Here is a 27,422-nt window from a genome sequence, read left to right as displayed (position 1 = left end):
TAGTTCCCTCTTTTGGCAGCTTAGAACTACTAATAACGTCATTTGACATAAACAGAAATAAGAAAATATGTATCATCGTACTCTATATTCCCTCTGGACACGATATACCAATTCTAGAAGACTTTCTAGCTTGGTTAAACCATAACATCTCCTATGAAACTATTATCCTCGGTGACACTAACATAAATTGGCAGAGCTTATTCTCTGACACCCCACAAAACAGTATAAACTTACACAGTTTTACACAGCTAATTACAGGTCTTACTCACTCCCTTACCCTCCCCAAACAGAAACTACCATAAACTGGATCCTTGTAACTCATCCACTCAAATTCTCCAATAGTGGCGCCCTCCCCAACACATTAAGTGATCACCGGCCAACATTTACCTAGAAAGCACATACATAGTTCTAAAACTCACTCTTATAGAACATAAAGAAATCTTACCCATTTCAGCCTTAACACTTTCTTAAATACCCTAAAATCCTACAACTGGTTCCCCTTGAAAACACTTCCGTTAGATAACGTTGTGAACTACTTCACTAAAGTCTTCCTTGACACAGCCTAGCCCCTACACGTACAAAATGAATAAAATCCAACCATGCCCCCTGGCTAACTAAAGAAATTCTCCTAGCTAGAGAGAAAGCCTGGAAACAATGGCAAAAAAGTAAGGACCCAATGCATGAACTTAACTACTTAGAGCCACAAGCTCGAGGGACTTGAACCTCAGCACAGAAATAAATAGAACTTGCTGGAGGGACAGGTTCATAACCCAGAGGCTCCCTTCGCTCTGGAATAGAATTCCAGTTCATGTGAGGCAGAGCACCTCACTGAATCTCTTCAAGAAGAATCTCGATAAGTGGATGGGGGATCGTAGGTTTGTCCCAGGGATTACTCCCGTGTCACTATTAGACAGAGGCACAGTAAACTAAACCTTAAAAAAGGGCACAGTATACTCAAATCAAGGGGTGGCATAAGCCATACAGAATCGGGCTAGGCTTATAATTGCCCCAGGGCAGATAGCCTAGTATGAACCTATGAACCTAAACAACTTTGTAACAAAGCAAAAAATCTATCTATAAATGATAAGAAAAATTACTTCTCAATACAATTATCTAAACAGAGTAATAATCCAAAAATGTTCTAAAAATCAGTCTCAACCCTATTTAATCCTGGAACCATGCAAAACCCATCTCCTTCTCCAGATAATGATCCACAACAAATTGCCTTAAATGTTCAACGCACACTTCATCAACATCAGTCAAAACCTACTCAGAAACCTGTATCAGCTAACCCCAACTACAGTACCTCCCAAGCTCCTGTAAAACTTACCCCGGAAAATATCATCTCTTCCTCATGTAACCTAACAGTAAGATCTGACAATGTTCCTTCTACTCCTTTATTTTCTATACAACCAGCGCAAACCTCCCTAGTACTTAAACTCCTAAAAAACTAAGACCCTGGTCACTCTTTGCAGATAATCTACTACCGGAATTTCTACAACTTTATGTTACTGCAATTGCCTATCCTGTTAGCATACTTATAAATCATTCCATCACAGAATGTTATGTCCCCTAACTATGGAAAAAATCCATTATCACCCCAGTACACAAAGATAGCAACACCTTTGATCTCTGTAACTATCGTCCTGTTTCTGTTCTTTCCCCATTATCTAAAATCCTGGAGAAATGTATGCATGCCCAGTTTTTTCCTACTTGCCGGCAGCCAACATGGATTTCGCCCAGCACACAGCACCACTACAGCCCTACTATCATTTACAGACACTGTCTTTAAAGCCCTGTATACAAGCCTTTTTACCTCTGTGATCCTATTGGATTTATCCAAGGCTTTTGATACAGTATCACACACCAAGTTATTGCAAAAACTAGAAACTGTAGACTGCTCCCCCAAATACATTAACATGGTTTTCTAGCTATCTACAAACAAGGAAACAATCTGTTGAATGGTAAAATAAACACTCAGACCACCTTGAAAACAATACAGGAGTTTCCCAAGGTTCAATGTTAGGACCACTTTTCTTTAATATATTCATAAACAATCTCTGTAAACCATCCCAACAAAGTACCCTTGTCCAGTATGCTGATGATTTCACCATAATCTCCACCCCCAACAATTTATCTGACCTACAAAAGATTACACAAACCACCTTCACATCCACAGAAGCATGGCTAACCAGGACTCAATTACTGAACCCCCAAATAGTATAAGCTCCTGTTATTTACATCAAAAGGCCCATGTTCTGACTTAAATTTTTTTTCACAAAACAATACAATAACTGAACAAGTCAAAACAGCAAAACTGCTAGGAGTAACAATTGATGACAAACTCACCTTTGAACACCATATTTTGAGTAAAATAAAAAAAAACACTTTAACCTAGGTGAATTCTACCGTTACAAACTTTACTTGGACAAACCTACCAAAATAAAACTTGTCAACACCCTGCTTATTTTTCCCTCCTCTATGGAAGTCCCATTTTCACCAACCTCCATACCTCACTGAGCAATAAACTACAATCTTGCTATTACAAAGTTTGCCTCAGGAATGACTAGCCAATCACATCATTGTCAAGCTATCTCTGAATTAAACTGGCATGAATTCCCTGATGACCTAAACTACACACAGCTTACCCTTGCCCATAAACTCATTTGCAAACCTAATAACTGCCCAGCACTCCGTCCTATTTTACAGACTTATATGCCAATCCACAATCTACGTTCCACAAACAAGCAGCTTTTAAGTATGTCTAAACCCAACAAGAGAGCTGGTCACAGCCTATATTCCTACAAAGTCACAAAACTCTGGAATAATCTGCCTTCCTTCATCACTTAACTAGACTCCATAAAAACCTTCAAAACTGCATTAAAAATCTCAATACCGTAACAATAGTATCTGTACTTGCCAACAATCCAAAACCAACACAATTTTATACAATTCCACTATTCCTAACTCCATCACTGCTTCCATTTTGTTGGAAATGCAAACTTACAATGTATATCTCCACTCTGTACTGCTATTTTTATCACTATACTTCTAAGTCTTTGTGTTCTGTAGCGTACACATTTTTAGCTGATACAGCAGTCAGTTTCAAAATGCACAGTCTATTTGGCTTTGTATCAGTACATATGCTTATTGTCTGCTTGTCATTTTCTACCTGTTTTTAACCAAATGTGAATCAGACTTTCAATCCTAACATTGTATTTGATTGTACACCATCTATTTTTTACCTTTATAGAATTAATCTTTATCAATCTGCGAGGCATTATTTTTGTCATTGTTTTTAATTTTAACAACTTTATATACACAAATTGTTTCTGTATTTAAAATTTATGTAAAGCTTTTTTGTACTTGCCCATGCCCCCCCCCCCCCCACCTCCATTGAAAATGGGTCTGTGACTCAGTGGACTTTCCTGATCAACAGATGTCAATAAATAAATAAGTAATTAATATGCCACTTGATGGAGGAAAAGATAAATGATTCCTCTGTCTAGGAATGGAAGCAGTGGAGAAAAAGCTCAATTAGCCTGACTTTGCACAATTAAAAATAATTATGGAAGACCTTCTGAAGGCTTGTTGAATACATAGGTGGATTTAGAGGGGGTGGTACAACTCCCTGGTCAGTACTTATGTCAAGTAACCTACTAACAACTCATAGTTTTGAATCAGGGGTTTTCCACATTTCAGATTATTCTGTAAGTTGCACTTGCAAACAAGCTCTTTTGTCATTGCTCTCCTTTTTCATTGCATCTGTATTAATTTCATCTGTAAGTCTTAAATGTCTATCTGATGATGCAGTATTTATTGATATTTACATTTCTACTTTATATAGGAATTCAGTGAATATGTTATTTATGTAATATCCATAAAACTGTCTATTGGTTGATAGTATTACTCATCAGTTGATGATGTAAGCAGTCTTTTAATTTTTTTAACATGAAGAATCTCTGAAACAACTAAGTGCTCATTTATTTATTTATTATTGTCATTTGTTAACTAGGTTGTTCCAACTGAGCCAAAGGCCCATTTTCAGTGGAAACCCGAGGGGAAAAGCTCCAGTTACAAATTATAGTCCTATACAAAGTAATTCAGTCATATAAAAAAGAAATTACATTTCAAAGCGAGTTAATACAACAAAGATAATAACACAATTAAAGTTTTTTTTTGTAAAGCTTTTTGTAAAAAAAAAAAAAATGACCATGTACATTATCAACAAGATGGAGAGGCAGTTCGGGGAAGAAAACCAGAGTTATTTACACAGAGAGAGCTGTGGAAGTTTTTCCATGGAAGAGGGGTAAGAAGAGAAGAAAGGGAAAAAGATGTAAGTAAGAGGAATAGGTTTTAAGAATTCAGGCTGTAGCTAGACCAGGGCCAGGACCAAGTGTTCTGTAGGTAGTGATTTTATCATTTATATTTAAAAATGATGGTCATGTAATATGTTATGCCTCTTCAATTTAAAGCTGCAGAAAACAGATTGACCTTATGTAAAATGATCAAACTGTAATGTGTCCCTCCAATTTGCAAGAACTCCAGTCTTAGAACTGTGACACATGAGGTTAAACATCATGCTTATACTCATGCATAGCATGGTGGCAGAACTGGATTCATTATTTGGTTTGCTGCAAACGTCATCATGGACAAAGCTACTGATTTACATTTACTAAAATAATGAAGACTCATCTTCATTAGCTGAAGTTCCATGTGTCATGCTGGCATACCTCCCAACTGTCCAGATTTTCACAGAATGTCCAGCTTTTTGGCTCATATTTTTAGCCTTTTCCTCATAAAATTTGTGGTTTTCCGGCAAATCACTAGGATGATCTGAGGACTGAAGTCAGTAAATAATGACATGTTTGAGTTTCAGACTTCAAATCCTTAAGAAAATGTTTGTTAAAACAAACCCTGTTACTTTAGCAACTTTCTAAGTTTATAAGAGCAGTATTTAAAATATGTCCCTAATTTTTCAGCCTTTGTCCAGATTGTTACTGGTTTCCAGTCAACACAGTTACTCCGTAATTTTTGTAGGCTATACAAACAGATCAAAAGGAGATTTTTGTGTGTCTGTAAGAGATTAAATAATTTTTAAAAGAATACTAAGTTCAAAAATTAGGAAAAATTCAATAATAACATAGTTTTAGATGCAAGATTCTCTGAATTCCTGTGTCTTTCTACTTAGCAGCAATTTTAGAATTTTACAAGATTTTGGTGGTAAACAGAAAAACAGTGGCTTTGCCACAAAAAACAAGGCATTATCTGAATCAGCAGCCCAAGTTTATTTTTTAATAGATTGCCTGACATTCAATTAGGTAAGATTATAATAAAGTCTCTTGGTCACCAGGAGAAGTCAGCATTGTAAAACAATGATGTGTGTGTGTGTGTGTGTGTGTAAAATGTCTCCCATACACCTTGCTGTGTATAAACTGCACACAGTTCAATCAGTTGTGTTCAACTCAATGATATTGAAACTTTTGGTCGCTTTTTCCCATAGAAAATTAATGCCAGTGTAGTTTTTCATTGTGCACTGCTAATGTTTTATTTATTTATTTTATTTTATTTTACATTTGTTGACTGGGCTAGTCCAGCTGGATATATGTTCATTTTCAGTGGAGGCCCAGGGAGAAAAGCTCCACAAATAACAACCACATAGGACAAGACAAGATATTTATAGTAGTATTTGGTACATTACAAAACTTTATAACATATTATATACCTAGGATTTTAATCTGTATTCCGGTAGGGAAAAAACCTGATGTAAAAATAACCTAGATACAACAGTAGTTTGAGTTAATAATGGAAATTATATCTAAGAGATATTATAGATACTAAGGTCACACAAAAACCAAAAAGAATAAAAACTAATGTTAAATGGATAGAGTCTATAAAAGCAAAATACAAGGATACAGTTATAGTGTTCATTCTCACAGGAGTTGTGGTCTTATATGAAAACGGTTGGTCATTCAATATTATATACATATTTACATGACAAAAATCCTCAGAATGGTCAAGCACACTATTATCAGCGCGTAAACACAAGATCATGTTCATAAGAGGCTAGGAATCAAGGGAGTCTAGATAAGGGTATAGTGGTTAGCCTGGGTTATCACTGGGGCATAGCCAGTGTGATTTGAGGTAGGGTTTGAGCTTGCTTTTAATTAGGTTAACTGAGGATATTGAGGTTAGCCGACTTGGGAGGCTGTTTCAGGCTTTACCTACTGTATTAGAGAATAGGGTGTCACCAGCTGAGTTGTTGGATTTAGATATTTGTACAAGTAGTTTATTAGATGAACGTAAGGTTTTGAGATTGTTATAGGGGATAGCTAGGGATGTAAGTATGGGTGTATTCTGAGGCAGATACAGGATCTTATGGGCTACTATTAGTTGATTGAAAAGTATTAGATTTGGCAACTCTAACCATCGAAGATGATTCAGGTTGATACAGTGATAAGTTCTATAGGAGGACCCAGCTACAAATCTGGCAATATTGTTGTAGGAGGATGACAGTTTACTCAGATTACTTCTGCATATTTTGGTATAGATAGGGGAGGCATAGAGCAAGGTAGAGATAAGGTAGGTGCGAGCAATGGTGACCCTGGCTAGAGGAGATAGAAAGGGTTTGATTCTGTAGAGGGAACCTAGTTTCTTATTTACTGTTTTTATGGTGTTATTAATGTGAGGTTCAAAAGACAAGTTATTATCTATTAGTACTCCGAGTAGTTTGGTGGTTGGCTCAGGAGATATTATAGTTCCATTATTTGAACTAATAGTAAAGTTAAGTGGGGAGGTTCTGCGAGTGGGGGTGAATAGTAGCATTTTAGTTTTTTTTGGGTTTAAGATAAGACACCTTTGTAGGAGCCAGTTTTCGACTGTGCTAAAGGTCTTTTGGGTTAGTGACTGAAGTTCTGATTGGGAAGTAGCAGAGCATATGAGTGTGGAGTCATCTGCATATTGGATATAGTCAGCTTGTGGAATTACAGAATGGAGGTCATTTGTAAAGATGGAGAAGCGTAAAGGACCCAATATGGATCCTTGAGGGACGCCTAGGTCTAATGGGAGGTGGGAAGATAAAGTATTATCCCATAGTACAGCCTGTCGCCTATTATTTAGGTATGATTTGAACCACTCTATAGTAAGGGCATCCAATGACAGGTTTTTGAGTGTGTGTATGAGGTGGTGGTTAACCATGTCAAATGCTTTAGACAAGTCGATAAAAAGGGCTGAGGATAGAGTATCATTATTACGATTAATATTAATGTGGTTAGTGAAGGATAAGAGAGCAGAGGTGGTGCTATGAAATGGTCTAAAGCCATGTTGACAGGGTGCTAGTAAATTGTGATCAAGTAGGTAGGTTAACAGTTCTAAATGAATACATTTCTCCATTATTTTTGCCAGAGGAGATAGTATGGCTATGGGCCTATAATAGGAGAACTCCTTGGAGTTACCACCTTTGTGCAGGGGGATGATGTGAGAGACTTTCCAGATTAAGGGGATAGTTCCTTCAGAAATAGTTCTGTTAATGAGGATGGATATAGGGTAGGCTATGATTTTAGGAGCTTTTTGCAGGTATTCTGCAGGTAGTAGATCTGCAGAAAGTGTGGTGGGTTTAAGTTTCTGGATAAGGTTAAAGATGAGCGATATGGGCACTCACAGAAAATGAAATGGAGGAGGATTATTGGTAGAGGTTGTGGTAGAGCATGAGGTGCTAGGGGATAGCTGGTTGGCTAGGGATTGTATTGTTTCAGTGAAAAATGTGTTAAATGAGTCGGCTATTTGGATGGGATTGTTGTGATCAGAGCCAGAGGGAGTGGGAGTGCTTGAGCATCCAGGGAGTAGGAGGTTATTGATGCCCAGCCAGAATTTTTGAGGATTATTTTGGTGGGTTTGTTGAAGCTGGTAGTAATAGTTTCTTTTATCAGCTAATATGGCTTTTTTTGTTTCGTTTCTTAGCTGTCTGAATTGTAAGTGATCTGAGGGGCTTTTTGTTGAACGCCATTTGGCCCATTGTTTATTTCTTTGGAGGATTTTTTGTTTGGTAGTTTTGGTGAGCCATGGTGCTGGTTTAGTTCTGATTCTAACTTTGCGTAATGGGGCATGGCAGTTTAAAATGGAAAGAAATTTCGAATTAAAGTATTTCACTGCATTATCTAGTGGGAGGTGTTTCAGGGGTGACCAGTCACAGGCACTTAGTTCAGTTTGAAAGTGAGCAGGGTTAAAGTTTTTGTTAGTGCGAATAGTTCTGCAGATGGTTGAGTTTGGAACTTCAGTTTTAGATCTGATTAGATAGGTAAGCAAGTGGTCACTTATGTCCTCTGGGAAGGGTGCCTATTTTATAGTTTTGTTGGGGAGTATTAGTGAGTATTCAGTCAAGGGTACTTGTTTTGTTGTTAGGTTTATTGGTACGGGTAAGGGATGTTATAGTTTGGGTAAAACCATATAGGTTGATATGAGTAGAAGGCTGCTCAGATATACAGGAGTTCCAGTTTATGTTAAAATCTCCAAGTATAATCGTTTCTTGGGGGTAGTTGCTTGACAGCCAGCTGAGGATGGCCTCTAATGTGTTGGTGTTATTGCCTGGGGGAAGATAGACACAGATTAGATGTATGGCTTTACTTTTGTTAAGCTGAATCTTAGTTAGAAGAATCTCTGCATTGTTGGAAAGTGGAGGTTTGGGGTCTAGCAAAGTGACTTGTAATCCATTCTTATAAAGTATGGCTATGCCTCCACCTTTCTTATTATTATGGTCACGTCTCAGGATATTGTAGCCAGGGGGTAGAACTGCACTGTCTTGTATTGATGGATTAAGCCATGTTTCAGACAGAGTATGTCAAAATAATGTACATCTATAAGGGCATGCAGGTGAGCAACTTTATTATTAATGCTGCGAATGTTAAGATGAGCTATCAGGAGAGTGTTTGGGGGCTTGGTAAGCGTGTGTGTGATAGGAGTTGGTGTATCAGGCTGTGTAGCAGTGATTGAGGTAGGACCAGGGTTTGGGTGTATATTACCATCTAAAAAGGAGTGGACCTGTACTTTTAGGATGAGTTGTAAAAGTTTAAAAATTAGGTTCTTGGTTTTCCTAGCTGTTGGGTTAAAATGATAGATGTTTGTGAGTCTATGAAACTTATCTGCTGAGTACTTTGCTGGGCAGGAGAAGTTGCTGAGACTGTGAGGGGAGCTAAGAGTAGGAATAGAGGTTTGCCTGTTGTGGGTGTGAATTCCTAGCTATGTACGGTGTTCATAGAGAGTAAGTAGATAGGGTATAATTAGTATAGTTAGGAGTATTAATAAAGGTAGGGGTTTGTGGTATCCTTGGGCCATTAGTGTAGGCATGGGAGGTAGACTGTAGGGATGCTTGTAGATAGGGTGGTAAGGTAATGGATAATGGGAGATGAGTGATAGAACTTTAAGGGGGAGAAGATGGAGGTTGGTGCTAGTGTATAGTTAAGGTGATAGCACTTTAAGGGGGAGGAGATAGGGGTTGATGCTAATGTATAGGGGTGTGGCAGTTTATGTATAAGTTTAGGACCACTGGGGGCAAGTGGGATTTGGGGGCAGGGTAGGGGAGCGGAGTGAGCCCGCTGGGCGACCGGAGTGGGATGAGCCACAGAGGAGTTCACCCTAGGAGAACAATCAGAGGAGCAGTAAGCTAAGGTAAGTATAGGTGGGGAGGGTGAGATGACACAAAGCCTTGATAGTAGTTAGAATATACTGAGAGGATAGGCAGTGAGGAATATAAGAAGAAAGGGAGAAAGAGTGGGATTGTAAGCTCTTACAGGATATGGGAATCCGAGAGCCGGTAAGTTAAATTAAATTAGGGCCAGAATGGAGGTCTAAAGGAAACTGTTGCCCTCTAGTGGACAAAGGCTGTATAGCAGTGGTAATGTCTATTGAAAGAAAGAGTGCAGGGCAGTAAGTTTACTATTTAGTTGGATAGGATAAGAGTCAATGACCTGTAGTCTAAGAAGGAGAAGGGGAGACAAGGTATAGGAACAGATAGTATTGGTTGCTGACTGTCCTGGCTCGTGAGAGTAAATTTACAACCTAGGATATAACACACTATATGTCTATAGACATTGGTATAAAGTACATACTTTCACTTATTAATTAGTTCCCTTGGGGGGACTGTTGCAGAGGGAAGGATAGGTTCAGATCCTTAGTATGGGGAAATCACAGTAAGATGTGGAAAAGTTGTTTTTCAGCAGGCAGGGCAAGTCCTCATTACTACTGGCAAGCTAGGTTGGGCAGCTGGGAATATAAAGGGAGAAGAAAGACAGTGATAAGACACACAAAGAGATAAAATACACAGTTTACTTGTGGAGTTGGTATATATAAGTTCAGGGTGTCTGGGCGGTTGTCTTCCATGTTGGTATTAAAGTCGGATGCCCCCTGTAAAATACTGACATTTAAGTTTTTCTTTAGGTTAAATTAATGACCAGTTGTGTTCTGCGAATTAATTTCTCGCCAAGTTTTAACTTGGCAGGTCATAATGGAAGCATATAAAATCCCAGATAACTGTTAGACCAGAAGGGTTGAGACTCATCCATAATAACAGCAAACAACAAATCATATTTATTTTAAATTATGTACAAGCATATATACAGGCACATTCCTTTACTTGGATAAGTACATTTTTCTTCTGAGGTTCTCTCAGGAACATTGAAATACTGAGGCCAGAATATCCACAACATAACACTTGTGCATAACTTGCTCAGGAATGAGCTTGCACATTTAGAAATTGTTGTAGATATAGAGGTTAGCATTTGAAAATGTTTAATACATTTGCAGGGACAGCACAGAGGTGTAGTTAACTATTCTTGCACTCATTGCCATCCCCCGGTCTGGTGCCCCTCCCCAACTTGAAAACCCCAAGAAAAAGCTCCTCTTTCTCTCATTCTCCTTTTTTGGACTATAGCAAACTGTGTGCTGCATTTCTCAATGCTGGTGTGCATTATAGACTCATCCCCTAACACTTTTTATCCATGGCGATTGCCCCCTTTAGCCCACCCTAACTAGGTCTCTATTTTCTTCATTTGAGGTGAACTGGAGCAGCAATATGAGTCTGGACATAAATTTGAATTATTTAGCTTAATTCCTGTTTGTACCAATCCATCTTTGAAGATCAATGTTGTATTATAATCACTTGGTCACCGGAGCACTGGTTATAAAAATCTGATTATTTTTCTGAAGTAAAATGAGGGAAACAGTACAAAACAAATGTCTGGGTATAAGGTGTAATGTGCTCAGAGTAACAGATAATCAGTCAGTTTTGGAGTATGTGAGCAGGAGAAGAAAAATGCATCTTGCATTTAAATAAGTAAAATCAGTAAATATGACCTGCCAGTACTGAATGTGAGTACATTATCTGGGGTTGGTGGAAGGAGTTATTTTCTTGGCCCTTAGGGGAGGGTATACAGACAAGCCACAGAAGCAAATGTGCGATCTATGGTTGATTTCTCTTCTGTGTAGTTGATTAGAACTGTACACTTGTTTTGCAAAAGCAAGGTACAAAGCACGATGTACAAATTTATTTTCATATCACATTTTAGTGCAATTTAGCTTATTATGATTGGATCACTTTATATATCAGTATTGTGTTGTAGTTAGATATTTTGAACTTCTTTTTTCATTTCAGGCACATAAATATGTCTAAGTACAACCACTTTGCAAGATCAATTTTGAAGTTCACCATGGGATGAATCAGTCTGCATTTCACTGCATGTGGCATACAGGTTTGCAGAGTCACACTGGGAGGTTCAGATGGATGTGTCCCAAACTTGAGAAAATTAGGGTAAAGGCACGACCCATGTACTAAACTTACATGTTTTGGTACCAGCCTAGAATGCAACAAAGATAAAGGGGCACTACAGTTTGTAAGAAAGCAACTTTTGCTCAGCATGTATAGAATAATGGAAATGGTAACAGCACAGCACAGAGACTGCACATGGTGACAATAGCCAGATTCTGTATTGACGGTCTCCTGTTCATAGCTTCCCCATCTGTATGAGTGCTGGCTCCACTAGTAGAATGTAAAGAAATCTGTTGTGTATAGGACCCAGGGCAGATTGATTCAAGGCAGGAAGATCGCATCAGAAAAATCATATTGAGTTCTTTGAGTGGGTAACCAAATTAGCAAACCTAGATGTGATGAAGAGATGGTCTGCTAGGGGTTAATAAAACTTTTGGCATGGGTATCTTTAAAAAAGTTCAGTTGAACATCCATGTAGTGAGGTGGGTATAACTTAATTTTTTTATCACACGACACAAGAGGTAATGATAAATGCTGTTTACTGGGAAGAAGAATGAGTTAATGGTGGGGTTAAATAGGACTCAGTACTAGAACCATTCCTTAATATCGTTTTGACTTTCTAAATGAACAGAAGTAACACAAAAAGCATTTTTCTCATTAAAAGGCACTGTCATCTCTAGACTGAAAGTAGAAAGGATGAAACAGGATTTTGCAAACATGCATGTATAATATATGGCAGTTTAAATTTATTGCGAGCAAATAACATCTGAGAAAGAGAGTGTATTAAGGGTAAAGTACACACAAGTAAAAAAATATAGAGATCTTCAGGTATTTCTTTTTCATGGTGAAAATAAGTGCAGAAATGTACAAAGGTAGTAACCGAGTTTGGGATTCTGGATTTCGCAGGATGGGGGAGGATTACCATTAATGAGAGAGAGAGGGAATGTTGTCCCTCTGAACAGATAGCCCCCGTTTGATGTTCTCTGCATTCTTCTAGACCACTCATATAAGAAAATGTAGTGGTTCAAGGCTGTCTACAGGGACTACCTACCAGGATACTACAAGGTCTGAATGGAAAGCTATGTGAAGAGAGATTAAAATAATTTAACATATATACATCCTTGAGGAAAAGCAGGAAGTGAGCCATCATGAACACTTCCTGGAATCTTGAAAGGGTCAAAGTCCAGGGGGTAACATTTAAGCACAGAAAGAGACATTTAAAAAAAAAAAGGAAGCTGGAGGTCAGAGTTTATGTGAAGAGGACAGCATAATAGCTCAGTTGTAAGATATATGTCCCACAGAGCCAGGATTCAAGGCCAGTCTTCTTTGTTTGTGGAATTTTTACATTCTGCCATTGTCTATGTGGGTGTTCTGAATGTCCTCCATCTGCACTAGTTTCTGCCAGAAACATGTTTGTTGCTTGGCTAGATGAAATTATCTTCATATAAAGTATATCCACCCTTGCCAGGGACCAGCGCACTTAAATTATTAAGTGATAAATATCATTTTTCCTCATAAGTGACTCTGTGGCATAGAGGCATAAAGTCCTGACTGCATTTCAGAAGACTCATGTTTATATAACATCTTGAGCAATGGAAGAAGCAGGTGAGGGAGGATATGTGTGTGTGTGTGTGTGTGTGTGTGTGTGTGTGTGTGTGTGTGTGTGTGTGTGTGTGTATGTGTATATCGCTCCAGCTCACCCCATCCATGGGGGGGGGTGAAGTGGTGGTTAGGATCAGCCAGTTACAAAATGGCCAGGACTGGGAATGTGGGCTTAGTGATCCCAAGCTGATGCTGGTAGCCTTCATAGAGGGCTGGACACACCCATCCATGTGCATGACGGGTGTAGTACACCCGGTGGTGTCACAAATGCTCATGTCCACCTGCAGAAGGAGAGAGTTAGGGCATCATAGAAATAAAATAGAAAGTTGTGAATGCATGCAATAGCTTATCATAAAAGATGGTTAATCTTGGAGGTGAAAATGAGTAAATCAAATACAGGCTGATTTACAGTAGCATTTTGTGTGGCAGTTAGAATAGGTTAGTCCTTGGGGTCTTGGCCATCATAGTTTGAACTTCTACAACACCAGAAGTGCATCTTTCAGGCCTTAACCAGTTATTATACATAGATATATTTACAGTATTTTTCAGGCATAAAGATTAAACCTCATTATGACCAAATCTCTTTTGGTGGGGAATATTGTGACTACACTTTTCAGTTAATGTTCCATCAGTTTTGCTTGCTTTTTAAGAAAAGTGAAAACTTGGTTCAATTTTAGCACAATAGTGAGTTAATTTTATTTTAATTTTAAACCCATCAAAAAGTCTGTGCATTTAGGTCTTTTGAAAATATCTGTATATTATCACATGGTATCTCATAGATCAACAGTGTCATTTTGAGTTATGATTTTTTCTTTGTTTTCATATAACATCATCTTCTTTCGGCTGTTCCCGTTAGGGGTCACCACAGCGGATCATATGTTTCCATTTCTTCCTGTCCTCAGCATCATGCTCTTTCACACCAACCGCCTGCATGTCCTCTCTCACCACATCCATAAACCTCATCTTAGGCCTTCCTCTTTTCCTCTTACTTGGCAGCTCCATCATTAGCATCCTTTTCCCAATATACCCAGCATCCCTCCTCAGCACATGTCCAAACCAACGCAATCTCGCCTCTCTTGCTTTGTCTCCAAATTGTCCAGCCTGAGCTGACCCTTTAATATACTGATTCCTTATCCTGTCCATCCTAGTCACACCCAGTGCAAATCTTAACATCTTTAACTCTGCCACATCCAGCTCTGACTCCTGCCTTTTCGATAATGCTACCGTCTCCAACCCATATAACATAGCTGGTCTCACTACCCTCTTGTAGACCTTCCCTTTAACTCTTATTGGTACCCGTCTGTCACAAATCAGTCCTGACACTCTTCTCCACCCATTCCACCCTGCCTGTACTGTCTTCTTCACCTCTCTTCCACACTCACCATTACTCTGAACTGTTGATCCCAAGTACTTAAACTCATCCACCTTTACCAACTCTACTCCCTACATCCTCACCATTCCTCTACCCTCTATCTCATTTACACACATATATTCTGTTTTAGCCCTGCTGACCTTCATTCCCCTCCTCTCTAAAGCATATATCCTCCTCTCCAGGGTCTCCTCAACCTGGTCCCTACTCCCACTACATATCACAATGTCATCTGCAAACATCATAGTCCACGGGGCCTCCTGTCTAATCTCATCTATCAACCTGTCCATCACCACTGCAAATAAGAAAGGGCTCAGAACTGATCCTTGATGTAATCCCACTTCCACCTTAAACATATCTGTCACTCCCACCGCAGTCCTCACCAATGTCACACTAGCCTTGTACATATCCTGTACCACTCTTACATACTTCTCTGCCACTCCCGACTTCCTCATACAATACCACAACTCCTCTCTAGGCACCCTGTCATATGCTTTCCTCTAAGCCCACAAAGACACAACGCAACTCCTTCTGACCTCTGTATTTCTCCAACAACACTCTCAGAGCAAATATTGCATCTGCAGTGCTCTTTCCTGGCATGAAACCATACTGCTGATCACTAATCATCACCTCCCTTCTTAACCTAGCTTCCACTACTCTTTCCCATAACTTCAAGCTGTGACTGATCAGTTTTATCCCTCTGTAGTTACTGCAGCTCTGCACATCACCCTTATTCTTAAAGATAGGTGCCAAAACACTTTTTCTCCACTCCTCGGGCATCCTTTGACTTTCCAAAATTTGATTAAACATCCTGGTTAAAAATTCCACTGCCATTTCTCCTAAGCACCTCCATGCTTCCACTGGTATGTCATCTGGGCCAACAGCCTTTCCATTCTTCATCCTCTTCATAGCTGTCCTTACTTCCTCCTTGCTAATCTGCTTCACTTCCTGATTCACTATCCCCACATCATACAACCTTCTCTCTCTCTCTCATTCTCTTCATTCATCAGCCCTTCAAAGTACTCTTTCCATCTACTCAACACACTCTCCTCACTTGTGAGTACCTTTCCCTCACTATCCTTTATCACTGCTGCACATCTTTCCCAGCTCTGTCCCTCTGTCTAGCCAATCGGTACAGGTCCTTTTCTCTCTCTTTAGTGTCCAATCTCTCATACAACTCTCTATATGCCTTATCCTTAGCCTTCGCCACCTCTCTCTTTGCCATGCGCCGCATCTCCTTATACTCATGTCTACTTTCTTCATCTCTTTGACAATCCCACTTCTTCTTCGCCAGCCTCTTCCTCTGTATACTCTCCTGTACTTCCTCATTCCACCACCATGTCTCCTTGTCCTCCTTCGTCTGTCCAGACCAAGCAACTTCCTAGCAGTCTCCCTTACTAGCTCTGCTGTAGTTACCCAGCTATTCGGTAACTCTTCATTGCCTCCCAGTGCCTGTCTTAACTCTTCCCTGAACTCCACCTCACAATCACCCTTTTTTAACTTCCACCATTTAATCCTTGGCACTGCTTTCACACTCCTACTCCGCTTCTTGATCACCAACATCATCCTGCAGACCACCATTCTATGCTGCTTAACTACACTTTCCAAAGTCACCACTTTACAGTCTCCAATCTCCTTCAGACTGGCCCTCCTACATGGGATATAACCCACATGTGTGCATCTTCCTCCACTCTTGTACGCCACCCTATGCTCCTCCCTCTTCTTAAAATACGTATTCACCACAGCCATGTCCATCCTTTTCGCAAAATCCACAATCATCTGACCTTCTGCATTCCTGTCCTTAACACCATACCTACCCATCACTTCCTCATCCCCTCTGTTCACTTCACCAACATGCCCATTGAAGTCTGCTCCAATCACTAGTCTCTCACCCTTGGGTACACTAACCACCACTTCATCCAACTCACTCCAAAATTTTTCTTTCTCATCCATCGCATACCCAACTTGTGGAGCGTATGCACTAACAACATTCATCATGACACCATCAATTTCAAGCTTCATAAACATCACTCTATCAGACACCCTCTTCACCTCCAAAACACTCTTGGCATACTGTTCCGTTAGGATAACCCCTACCCCATTTCTTCTGCCATCCACACCATGATAGAACAATTTGAACCCGCCTCCTATACACTTGGCCTTGCTTCCCTTCCATCTGGTCTCTTGCATGCACAATATATCAACCTTCCTTCTCTCCATCATATCAGCTAGCTCTCTCCCTATACCAGTCATACTGCCAACATTCAGTGTTCCTACCCTCAGTACTACACTCCTAACCTTCCTCCTCTCTTCCTGCCTTTGGGCATGCCTTCCCCCTCCTCTTCTTCTTCGGCCAACAGTAGCCCAATTTCCGCCAGCACCCTGTTGGCTAACAGTACTGGTGGCGGTCGTTTTTAACCCGAACCTTGACCTATCCGGTATGTAATTATGAAAAGTTCTCCGCATCAGTAATTTTTGGCAGAGGTTTTACGCCGGATGCCCTTCCTGACGCAACCCTCCCCATTTATCCGGGCTTGGGACTGGCACAAAGAAATGCACTGGCTTGTGCATCCCCAGTGGCTGGGTTCATACATTTGTACTTTTGCCTTGATGAATTATTTCTTACATTGTGAAGATGTTTTCTAAATTAAAAACTATATATACTTTTTTATGATTTGTTCCTTTATGAATTATTTATTAATAAATCATTTCATATTATTGATTTGAGAGTTATTTATTAGTAAATGTGTTTCATGTTAGTGAAGTTGCCTCATGACTGGCAGTTGAATAACTCATTATTTTTTGAATTTTTTCATACAGACAAATACTAATTCAACTTGAAAAAGTATACAACCTTATGAAGTAAATCCAGTTTTACTTGTGTTTCACAAGGCAGTAGTGTAAATGTTAGCTTTGCATTTCATTATATGTTACTGTTATATTTTGCAGGTGCAGTATGTAATACAAGGGTATCACAAAAGAAGAGAATACATTGCAGCTTTCCTTAGTTATTTTGGAACGTAAGTATGTCTTTATTACCACCTAAGTAGATAACGTACAGGTAAAATGTTGCTAAACTGCATTTCATATCTGATGTTCTCTGTATAAGGGTTATTGAAATGCAATAGTCATACTGTACCTATATCCCATTTTGTGGTTCCAAAGGTTGAAGCCCTGACTGCAACCCAGATGTTCCAGTATTGGCTAATTACCTGGATCTGAGCAGTTAAACTGGTTCACCCATTCTGGGAGAGGGACGAAGTTCAGTTCCCTTGCAGTACTGACACCACGCAGAGGATGGGTGTTGTTGCAAGTCAGCGCAAAGGACAAGACTCATGCTGAGGCAAAGAAGACCATTCTTTTGCTGTAGCCAGGTTTTTGGCACATGCATGGAGGTGCCTACACATTAGCAACTGGAATGTTAAAAGTACATGTTAGGCTGCCATTGGAAAAATGGGAAGTTAGGATAAAACATCAACCCAGAATGGCAGGTTCCCCTCCTCTTTTGGTCTGCTGAAGCCACTGTATAGATGGCTAAGCTGGTGACACGCCCATGCAAGGAAAAATACTCCGATCTAAAGATAAATGATAAAAAATGGCCTAAAATAATTATGATTCTAAAATATAGTAATCACAACATGAAAATCAGTTTGTCTTTGACCTCATAATATTATTTCTGTCTCTCTTTTCCATTTTTATTTTATATCTTGCTATCTGTAACAGCATAATTGTGTTATCTGGGGTTCGGCTTCTCTTTGAATCCAGAGCTGCGATAAAGACTAATATCATATGATTCTAAAAGGGGTTATGATTCACTGGTTTTTAAGCAGCATATTTATGCAAAAGAGATTCACATTCAGAAGTTCTCACCAACTTTTATTGCTGAAGATGGTATAATGTGCCACCGAACACAGTGAATAGTTTCTTGTAGAAGTAGATCTAGAAGTCCATGTAACCAGTCTGCTTTTTTTTTTTTTGTAGTGAGCTGGCTGGTTTTGCCAGTTTAGACACAGATTAAATGTTTTCATTGGTTCTGTAGTGTTTTCGGGAATATAAAAAATTGTGACAGCTCATTTTCCCTTATAAGTGCTCTGACTGCTGTTTTACTTTATGTTTTGTTGCTTTGCAGACTGAGGCAATATATTAGTGCAATATCACAGTTGTGTGTCTGTGTGTGGCCAGTAAATACTCTTGTACACTTATTATTAGGAAACCAGTGTTCTGGCCTTTGCTGGTTTGGAGTGCAGTTCCACACCTTCATCTTACCATCCCATATTATGAATTGTGTCAATGCTGTTGTGTAATTTTGACCTGGAAGATTTTGTGCAACAGCTAAAATGTCTGTGCTTGTTACTGAACTCTATAGTGATGCTTCAACACTTCATAGGGAAGGTAGCCAGAAATGACTGGGATTGAATGTCTGGCCAAAATATTCCCACCAAAACTGGGACCACTAAATGTGTTATGGAAATTCAGGCTCTTAATACCTTTGCTACTGATCATTTTCACAGGCTTTTTCAAACTACTGTTTTGGTTGTAGTTGCACTATGAATATAAATACCTTTTTCTCCATAGTGATATAACATTTTCAGAGAATGGTACTGGCATACTTACATATGCAGTGGTATTAGATTTGGTTCATACCATCAAAGGCAAAGGAGAAAACCTTGTCTTTAATTTTAATGGAGTCATTGTAAATGTCATCTGTATGCCATAACATCTAAAACTAGATATCACATTTATATTGGAATGTATATTCTTTTCTGCCCTGAAGGCACAACAACTTTACATATTTATGTTTTTGATAGTTTTCACACGTTATTTTGAAGGAAATTGAAAGCTGCTCTTTTTGCTTTCAGCCAACTGTTTTGCAAATATTGCACTTTGGTAATTGTAGAAGGCCATAATTAGCCTGACCTACACTACAAAGGACAATATCTGTCTTCTGCTTTAGTGTATTCATAAGAGATTTTAAGCTGGTTGGTCAGCTTTATACTGCACATTGCAAAACATTATAACATTTTGAGAAAGCAGACAGCAGAATCTTAAATATGTGCATGTGTTTTAAGATAAGTCAAATTTACATATTTACTCGTAACATTTAAATAACAGAGAATACTTCTGTTTTTTAGAAGAGTAGTATTGGTTCATATTTATAAGTACACATTAATTATACAATTCAGCTACATACTGAGTTTGTCAACCTGAAAAAATGTGAAATATATGTTTGTTATGAACTGAAAAGCAGAAATCAAAGCAAGAAAATTTCTTTACAGCACTGCCATCAGAAAAGTTAATGAACATGTTATAGATGTTAAGTTGTCAATCTCGCCTTCATTCTTGCTGGATGGGTTCGGAGCCGATCCTCGGCTCCGACTCGGCACTAGCTTTAGCTCGAGAACTCCTTTTACCAGCTCGAGGCAACCCTATATCCCATGATGCAAGGCGGAACTACCTCAGATCTCGTTTGCCGCTTAGCGAAAGAGGTCTCCTTTGCCAGCTGAGGTAAGTTTTTTCTTGTTAAAGAAGAAAAAGTTTAGTTAGGGGTTTAATTTCCCTTCAGTGTTAGGTTAGCCTGTATTTAGTACAGCCCACCCTATTCCCTTCCTCTTTTAAAATAGTTTTTTCAGTTAAATCTTTAGTCAGGCCTAGTTCCCCAAGTTATTCCCTTCCTGTGTGTCTGTGTAGGGATTAAGTTGTGTGTTTGTGGGGACTGTTTGTGTATATCCTTTTAGGATGTCTAAGGAAGGCAAGGTCTCAGGCTTCAAGAAGTGTGACCAGTGCTGTCAGAAAATGTCCCTGACAGACGGTCACACTTCTTGTGTGTATTGCCTGGGGCCTTTGCACCTGCAGGACTCCTGTGCGTTGTGTCATGCCTTTAGCCAGAGAGTCCTGCAGGAAAGGAGGAACAAATTGATCCTCCGAGGTTTGTTAAAACCTGAAGGTTCTCCTCCTAAGCAAGGGGCAGGAAAACCTCTTAAGTCACCGAAGGCTCAGGCTACAGTGTCCAAGCCTCCTCCGGTGGCTCCGGCTCCGTCGGAGCCGATATCGGCTCCGTCTGGAGCCGATACTTCTTCTGCTAAAGTAGTGGGTTCGGTGCCGGCCGGCTCCGATACCCTGACTACTGTTGCCTTGTCGGCCGGCTGGAGCCGACACTTTATCCAGCATCGGAGCCGAGAGATCCTCGGCTCCATCTGGGGTTCTAGGGACCTCGGCTCCGATGGCTCCGGCCCGCAAGAGATCCCGGTCCCCTTCGATACTAAGTATTCACTCGGCTCCGGGGTCTCCTCTTTTGTCGGAGCGGAGCCATCGGAGCCGATCTTCGAGATCTTCCAGGCTGTCTGACCACGATTTGGAGAGGGTGGTAAGCAGGCTGTTGAAGTCTCAGGCACTGGCCCAAATGCTCCATAGCCCGTCTCAACAGACTTCGGCTACAGCCCCAATTCTTGAGATTCCTCCTCCGACTCCACACCAGTGTTCGGAGCCAGAGCTTCTTGGGACAGCGACTGTTTCGATGCCGGAGCCGATACATCCTTCGGCTCCGACATCCTCGGCTCCGATCTCCTCCTTGAGACTTTCCTTAGAGGGATCCGGTCGTCGGGTTTCCACTGTCGGCTCCGAGGGGGCTAGTGGCATCGGACCCTTGTCCGACCCCGCTCTCCCTCTCGGAGCTTCGGCTTTGGTAAGCTCGGCGCCGACATCGGCCTCGGAGCCTTCTCTCTCCTTGGAGCCGACCATTCCTGTTTCTTCGGAGCGGGTGTGTTCAGGTCTCCCGGGGAGAGGAGCCTTTGAGGTGATGAGGAGTGTCCTGGCCTCTAAGCCTGGTCAACGGTCTATCCCTCTAGCTCCTCCCTCATCAGTGCCTGCAGATGCCTCTTGCCAGCCTCTTGCTCTCAGGCCCAGGGATCCATCGCCCCAGGTTTCCCCACTGGGAATTTCCTCCTCTTCCGAGGTTTCTCCTGACCCTGCAGGGGAACCCCCTCGGAAGAGGACGTAAGAGGAAACACACAGACTCCCTGAGTCTACTACATCTGATACCGACTTAGATGAGTCGGAGGGTTCCCTCGGTCCCCTCTGAGGATGTCTCATTTTCAGACATCCTTGAGCTCCTCAAACAGAGGGGAATTGGCCCTCCATTGACCCCTCCGAGGATGAGTCGGTATACCTGGAGGCTTTTGGATCCCGACCCTCCACCTCCTGGGTGTCTCCGCCTTCGACCCACTCATGCAAGTAGTGGCTCGGAAGGCGTGGCTCCAGATTCTGTGGAACCTGTCCCCAGGAGACCATCCAAGTTCATCACGGCCCCTTCGGACAAACAGTTCCTGTCCAAAGGTGTCTCTGTGGATGCTATGGTGGTGGCGGCCACTAAGAAGGAACTGGCGGATCCTCCAGTACCTGTCCATCCTCCTAATAAGGATTCTAGGACCATGGACAGGTATGGAAAGCGGATGTTTTCTTCAGCGACCTTTGCAATGCGTTTGCTGAATTACCTTTGTCACTTCACCAGGCTTCAACGAGATATTCTCAAGGAACTGGGAGAAGTAGTCCAGGATCCTTCAGCTGCTGGGGCTCAGGAAAGATTGCCTCTCAGCTAGCTATCCTGAATTCGATATCTAACTCCTCCATGCGGCTCATATCTTATGCAGCCGATGGAACAGTAGGGCCGCAGGCACAGGTGTTGCTCTTAGACGCCAAGCCTGGATGCGGCTGTGTAATTTTGCGGACCCCTTTAAGGCGTCCTTCACCAACACCCCTTTGACGGTTCGGCTTTGTTCGGACCTCAGGTGAAGGATACTTTGACCAGATGTGAACAGGACGGTAAAACTCTTTCTGCCGTTGGAGTCCAGTTTTCCACTCCTTCTAGACCATATCCCAAGGGTCAGAAGGGGGGGAAGATGTGGTTCCGTAAAGCCCAAGGAGCTACACCGGACACACGTGGTCAGTTTACCCCCAGAGGCAGAGGGGGTAACAATAATAGACGCCGCCCTAGAAGCAGGGGTCCTCAGAACCAGGGCAACAGGGAGCCTCTTCCTGAGAAGCCCTTTCAGCATCCCTGAGGTGTTGCCCGACTGTCCACCCTTGGAGGCAGTTGGGGGAAGAATTTCGCTGTACCCAGTAGCCTGGCAATCCCTATCACAAGACAAGTGGGTACAGTCGATTATATCCGAGGGTTACAAAATCCCCTTGAAGGTTTCCTGTACCTCTACAATCCCTTCCAGACATCTCACCCGGTCAAAGGGATTTGGCAAAACAGGAAGTTTCAAAACTCCTGGGAAAAAGAGCCATCCAAACAGTGCCGGCAGACCAAGTAGGATCCGGCTTCTACTCAAGATTCTTTTGGTCCCCAAAAGGACGGGAGATTGGAGACCAATACTAGACCTAAGCAGACTAAAAAAGTCTGTCAGAAAGGCAAGATTCCGGATGGTCACGCTGCAATCCATTCTGCCCTTTCTGGGCAAGGACAACTGGATGTGCTCGATAGACCTTCAGGATGCGTACTATCATATAAAGATTCACAGACGCTCCAGAAGGTTTCTCCGCTTTCGGCTGGGAGCCAGTCATTACCAATTCAGAGCACTGCCCTTTGGCCTCACTTCAGCCCCCAGAGTGTTCACCAAATGCATGGCAGTGGTCACAGCTCACCTGAGACGCCGAGGATTCCAAGTGTTTCCTTATTTGGACGACTGGCTCCTCTCCGCCACCTCCAAGGATCAGCTTCTTCGGTCCAGAGACTACACCTTACAGCTTTGCAAGAGTCTAGGAATTTCGGTGAATTTCGAAAAATCCTCTCTGCTGCCTTGCCAATCTATCACCTTTATAGGCGCAGAATTAGATACCGTCAGAATGTTAGCCAGGCTAACAAATCAAAGGATTCTGGACATCCAGAAATTTGTTCAGCTTCTGTTACAAAGCAACAAGGTCAAAGCCAGGTTTGTCTTGAAAGTTCTAGGCCTAATGGCTGCAGCCATTGTTCTTCTTCCACTGGCTCGCTTCCACATGCGTCTCCTGCAGTGGATGTTGTTCACGCAGTGGTCGTACCACGATCTGCCCATGAGACACGAGATCTTAGTGACACAGTCTTGCAGGGCTCATCTACGATGGTGGATATCTTCCCTCTTCTTCATCAGGGCCGACCCTTTGTTCCCCTCCTCCAGTTGCCACAGTCACCACGGATGCCTCTCTGATCGGGTGGGGGCATTATCAGGGCAGGATGGTCCACGGACGTGGCAACCCATAGAATACCACCTGCACATAAATGTCCTGGAGATGAGAGCAGTGCTTTTAACGTTGCAAGCCCTCAACGACTTTCTTCCCACAGGGACTATTGCAGTACAGACGGACAACATGTCCGTGGTCTGGTACATCAACAAACAGGGCGGAACCAGGTCCTATCCCTTATGTCGAGAAGCTCTCAGACTTTGGCAATGGGCGATCTCTTCTCAGCGGTTTCTGATAGCAACGCACATCCCCGGCAGGTCCAACCTATTGGCGGACAGGCTAAGCAGATCTATTCTGATGCCTCATGAGTGGTCTCTCAATCAGTCTGTAGTGGATCAGATTTTTCTGAAGTGGGGCACCCCTTGTTGCGATCTTTTCGCTACCCCTCAAAACAGCAAGTGCCCAGATTACTTCACACTATTTCCTCTTCCAGGCCAACCCTTGAGAGACTCTCTAACCCAGGATTGGCCTCGGGGACTTCTTTATGCCTTTCCTCCCTTTCCATTGATTCCACAAGTCATTCAGAAAGCCACCATGTTGAGAGCCAAATTGATCCTCATTGCTCCATATTGGCCTCGACAAATTTGGTTTCCGTCTCTACATCATCACCTTCTGGTGCAGCCCTGGCATCTGGACCCAGTTCCGGATCTTTTGATCCACCAGTCGGGTCAGCAGCACTGGGCCATTCATTCTCTCAACCTCACTGCTTGGTTGCTCCACTTCCTTCCCTAGCCAGGCTACCAATGATTTCTGACTCAGTCAGAGACATTTTAGTGTCTTCTTTAAAGTCGTCCACTAGAACTGTTTATGCTAGCAAGTGGCGACGTTTTTCTATTTGGGCAAACGCCAGAAATATTGATCCTTTCACCGCTCCTATACATTCTGTTTTGGATTTCCTGGCGGAGGTTTTCATTCGGGATCGTCATCATCTACAGTCAAAGTACAACTGGCTGCTATTTCCAAATTTCATGTTGGCTTGCAGGACAATAACATCATGTCTCATAGGTTATGCAAAGCCTTTTTGAGAGGAGTTTTTCTCCTAAAACCGCCTGTGAAACATCCTCCTCCGCAATGGGATCTGAACTTAATGTTGACATCCCTAATTCTACCTCCTTTCGAACCGTCTGCTACGTGTTCTTTAAAGTTGTTGACATGGAAAACTATATTTTTGCTGGCTGTTACTTCTGCAAGAAGAGTTTCTGAGATTCAGGCCCTCTGTATTCGTTCACCTTATCTGGTGTTTCATAAGGATAGGGTTTCGCTCAGAACTAACCCTTCCTTTCTTCCCAAGGTGGTATCTCAAGCCAATATTAACCAATCTATTGATCTACCAGTTTTCTTTCCTAACTATTCTGACAGAGCTGAACAGAAGCTGCATTTTTGGATGTTCATCGTCAGCTCAGGTACTACTTACATAGGACTAAACAAATTAGAAAATCAGACCAATTGTTTGTCTCCTATGCAGAAAACAGGTTGGGTCTTCCAGTATCTAAAGTGACCTTATCTAGATGGTTGACTTCCACCATTTCCTATGTGTACTCTCTAAGGGCAAACAACTATCTTCTAAGCCAAAAGCACATTCGACCAGGAGTCTATCCACTTCTGTAGCCTTTCAGGATAGACTCCCCATTGACACTATTTGTGCAGCAGCTACTTGGGCCACGCCTCATACCTTTGTGTCTCATTACAAGTTGGATTTGGCCTCCAGAGATAGGGCCAGTTTTGGTTCCACTGTTCTCAAGAGTCTGTTCCATTGAGCCACCGGGATACAGGTGCTAGGGACGCGGTCCCATCCAGCAAGAATGAAGGCGAGATTGACAACTTAACATTTAGAAGTTATGTACCTACCATAACGTTCCATGTTAGTTGTCTTCTCTCGCCTTCTTTCTTGCGTCCCTCCCTCCTTCCCCCTGGCCTGGACAGATCTTGGAGAGTTCCTATTAGATTGCTTCCTCTGGAGCATTGTTATGAGGACTTCTTTTAGGAACCATAGTTCCTAATTATATTAGGATAAATCTTTAGCAGGGTTAGTTAGCTGCCAAACGAGATCTGAGGTAGTTCCGCCTTGCATCATGGGATATAGGGTTGCCTCGAGCTGGTAAAAGGAGTTCTCGAGCTAAAGCTAGTGCCGAGTCGGAGCCGAGGATCGGCTCCGAACCCATCCAGCAAGAAAGAAGGCGAGAGAAGACAACTAACATGGAACGTTATGGTAGGTACATAACTTCTAATTCTCAGCTATGCAGTGCACTTAGTTGGTGATTCCAGGTATAGAAAGAAAAGTTTATCTTCAGGTAGTGTAATTCTTTGTTTGTGTGTTTAATTTAGGTAAAGCATAACTCCAGTGTTAAAAAAATAACTTACGTATTCTTGAGAAATGTATAATACTTACATACCAGCAAATGTATAGTTTAGATATGTATTGCATAGTCCAGCCTGAACAGAAGTCATATAATTACTCCTAGCAGAAACCAGGTGTAATGCATCACACCAGGCAGTGATAACATAACATCTTTGAAACCCTATGTTTGGTAGTGGTATTTAAAAGGAAATATGTCAAGTCTATCTTCAATATTCAGTGTAGTGTGTTTAGACAGTGATAATGGGATTAGTGATAAAATGCACCTAAGACTATTATTCCCCTCGTACGGTTCTCATTGGGAGCGAGTGGAGTGCAGATTTTTTTTTTGTATATCCTTTTTTTCTGGTGGTCCTATGGCCATTAGCTGTGTGCAGACCTCTGCCTGCACAGAATCATATCAGCTATCCAAGCCCAGCATCCTCCTCCTTCATGGATGAATGAGCTGGCATAAGCCATTCACTCCCTCCCTCTCATGTTTAGCTCTTCCAGCACCCAAGTCACTAATCGCACTTGATTCTTTGTCTTGCAGTCAGTGCTTTGTCCCTGTACTCCACCTTACCAGATTATCCTCAATGCAGTCACTTTTTTAAGTGTGTGTGTGTCTGTGTGTGTGTGTGTGTGTGTGTGTGTGTGTGTGTGTGTGTGTGTAGGGGGGGGCAGGGTCTTGGAAGAAAGCTGTGGTGATTGTATTACACAAAGATGGTAAGGACCCTTCAGGCCCAACTTCATACATTTATACTTATTTTAATTTTAAACAATGATTATAAACTGCTTGTATGTATTAGTTAAGACACTGTCAAAGCTTTTGTCTTACTTAATACATATGGATCAGTGTTGATTTGTGGATGGGGAGGCAAACATTTGACAACATTAATATAACAGTGATGTCCAAGGGGGAAGCAACATGTAAGAAAGTGTAGTTAATGGTGGTTCTTGGTGAAGAAAAATGATATCAGCTAACCAGGTCTGCCCGCATCCTCCTTCAACTGAAAACCCAAGTCGGTAACTCAGAAAGATAACACGAGTACACCAATAAGTGCCATCACTCCATTGGAACAGATAACAGCTGGCAAGGACAGAGCGATGAAATAAATCTTCACTTTATTAAAGCTGTT

At 41.6% G+C, this 27,422-nt stretch overlaps 1 protein-coding gene across 2 annotated transcripts in view; it reads left to right on the top strand.

Annotated features, from left to right (window-relative positions):
- BABAM2 (BRISC and BRCA1 A complex member 2) overlaps positions 1–27,422 on the top strand; it is a 2,993,168-nt gene that overhangs the window by 2,480,651 nt on the left and 485,095 nt on the right. For both annotated transcript variants that reach the window (XM_044085207.1, XM_044085201.1), the window contains exon 9: positions 17,679–17,749. In XM_044085207.1, the coding sequence (XP_043941142.1) occupies positions 17,679–17,749 (71 nt within the window). The remainder of the gene's footprint in view (positions 1–17,678; positions 17,750–27,422) is intronic.

Source organism: Protopterus annectens, chromosome 1.part1 (assembly GCF_019279795.1).
Source record: "Protopterus annectens isolate FY-2018-M chromosome 1.part1, PAN1.0, whole genome shotgun sequence".
In the NCBI taxonomy this organism is placed as follows: Eukaryota; Metazoa; Chordata; order Ceratodontiformes; family Protopteridae; genus Protopterus; species Protopterus annectens.
The sequence above is the reverse complement of the archived record's forward strand: the minus strand, read 5'-3'. Positions and strand labels throughout refer to the sequence as shown.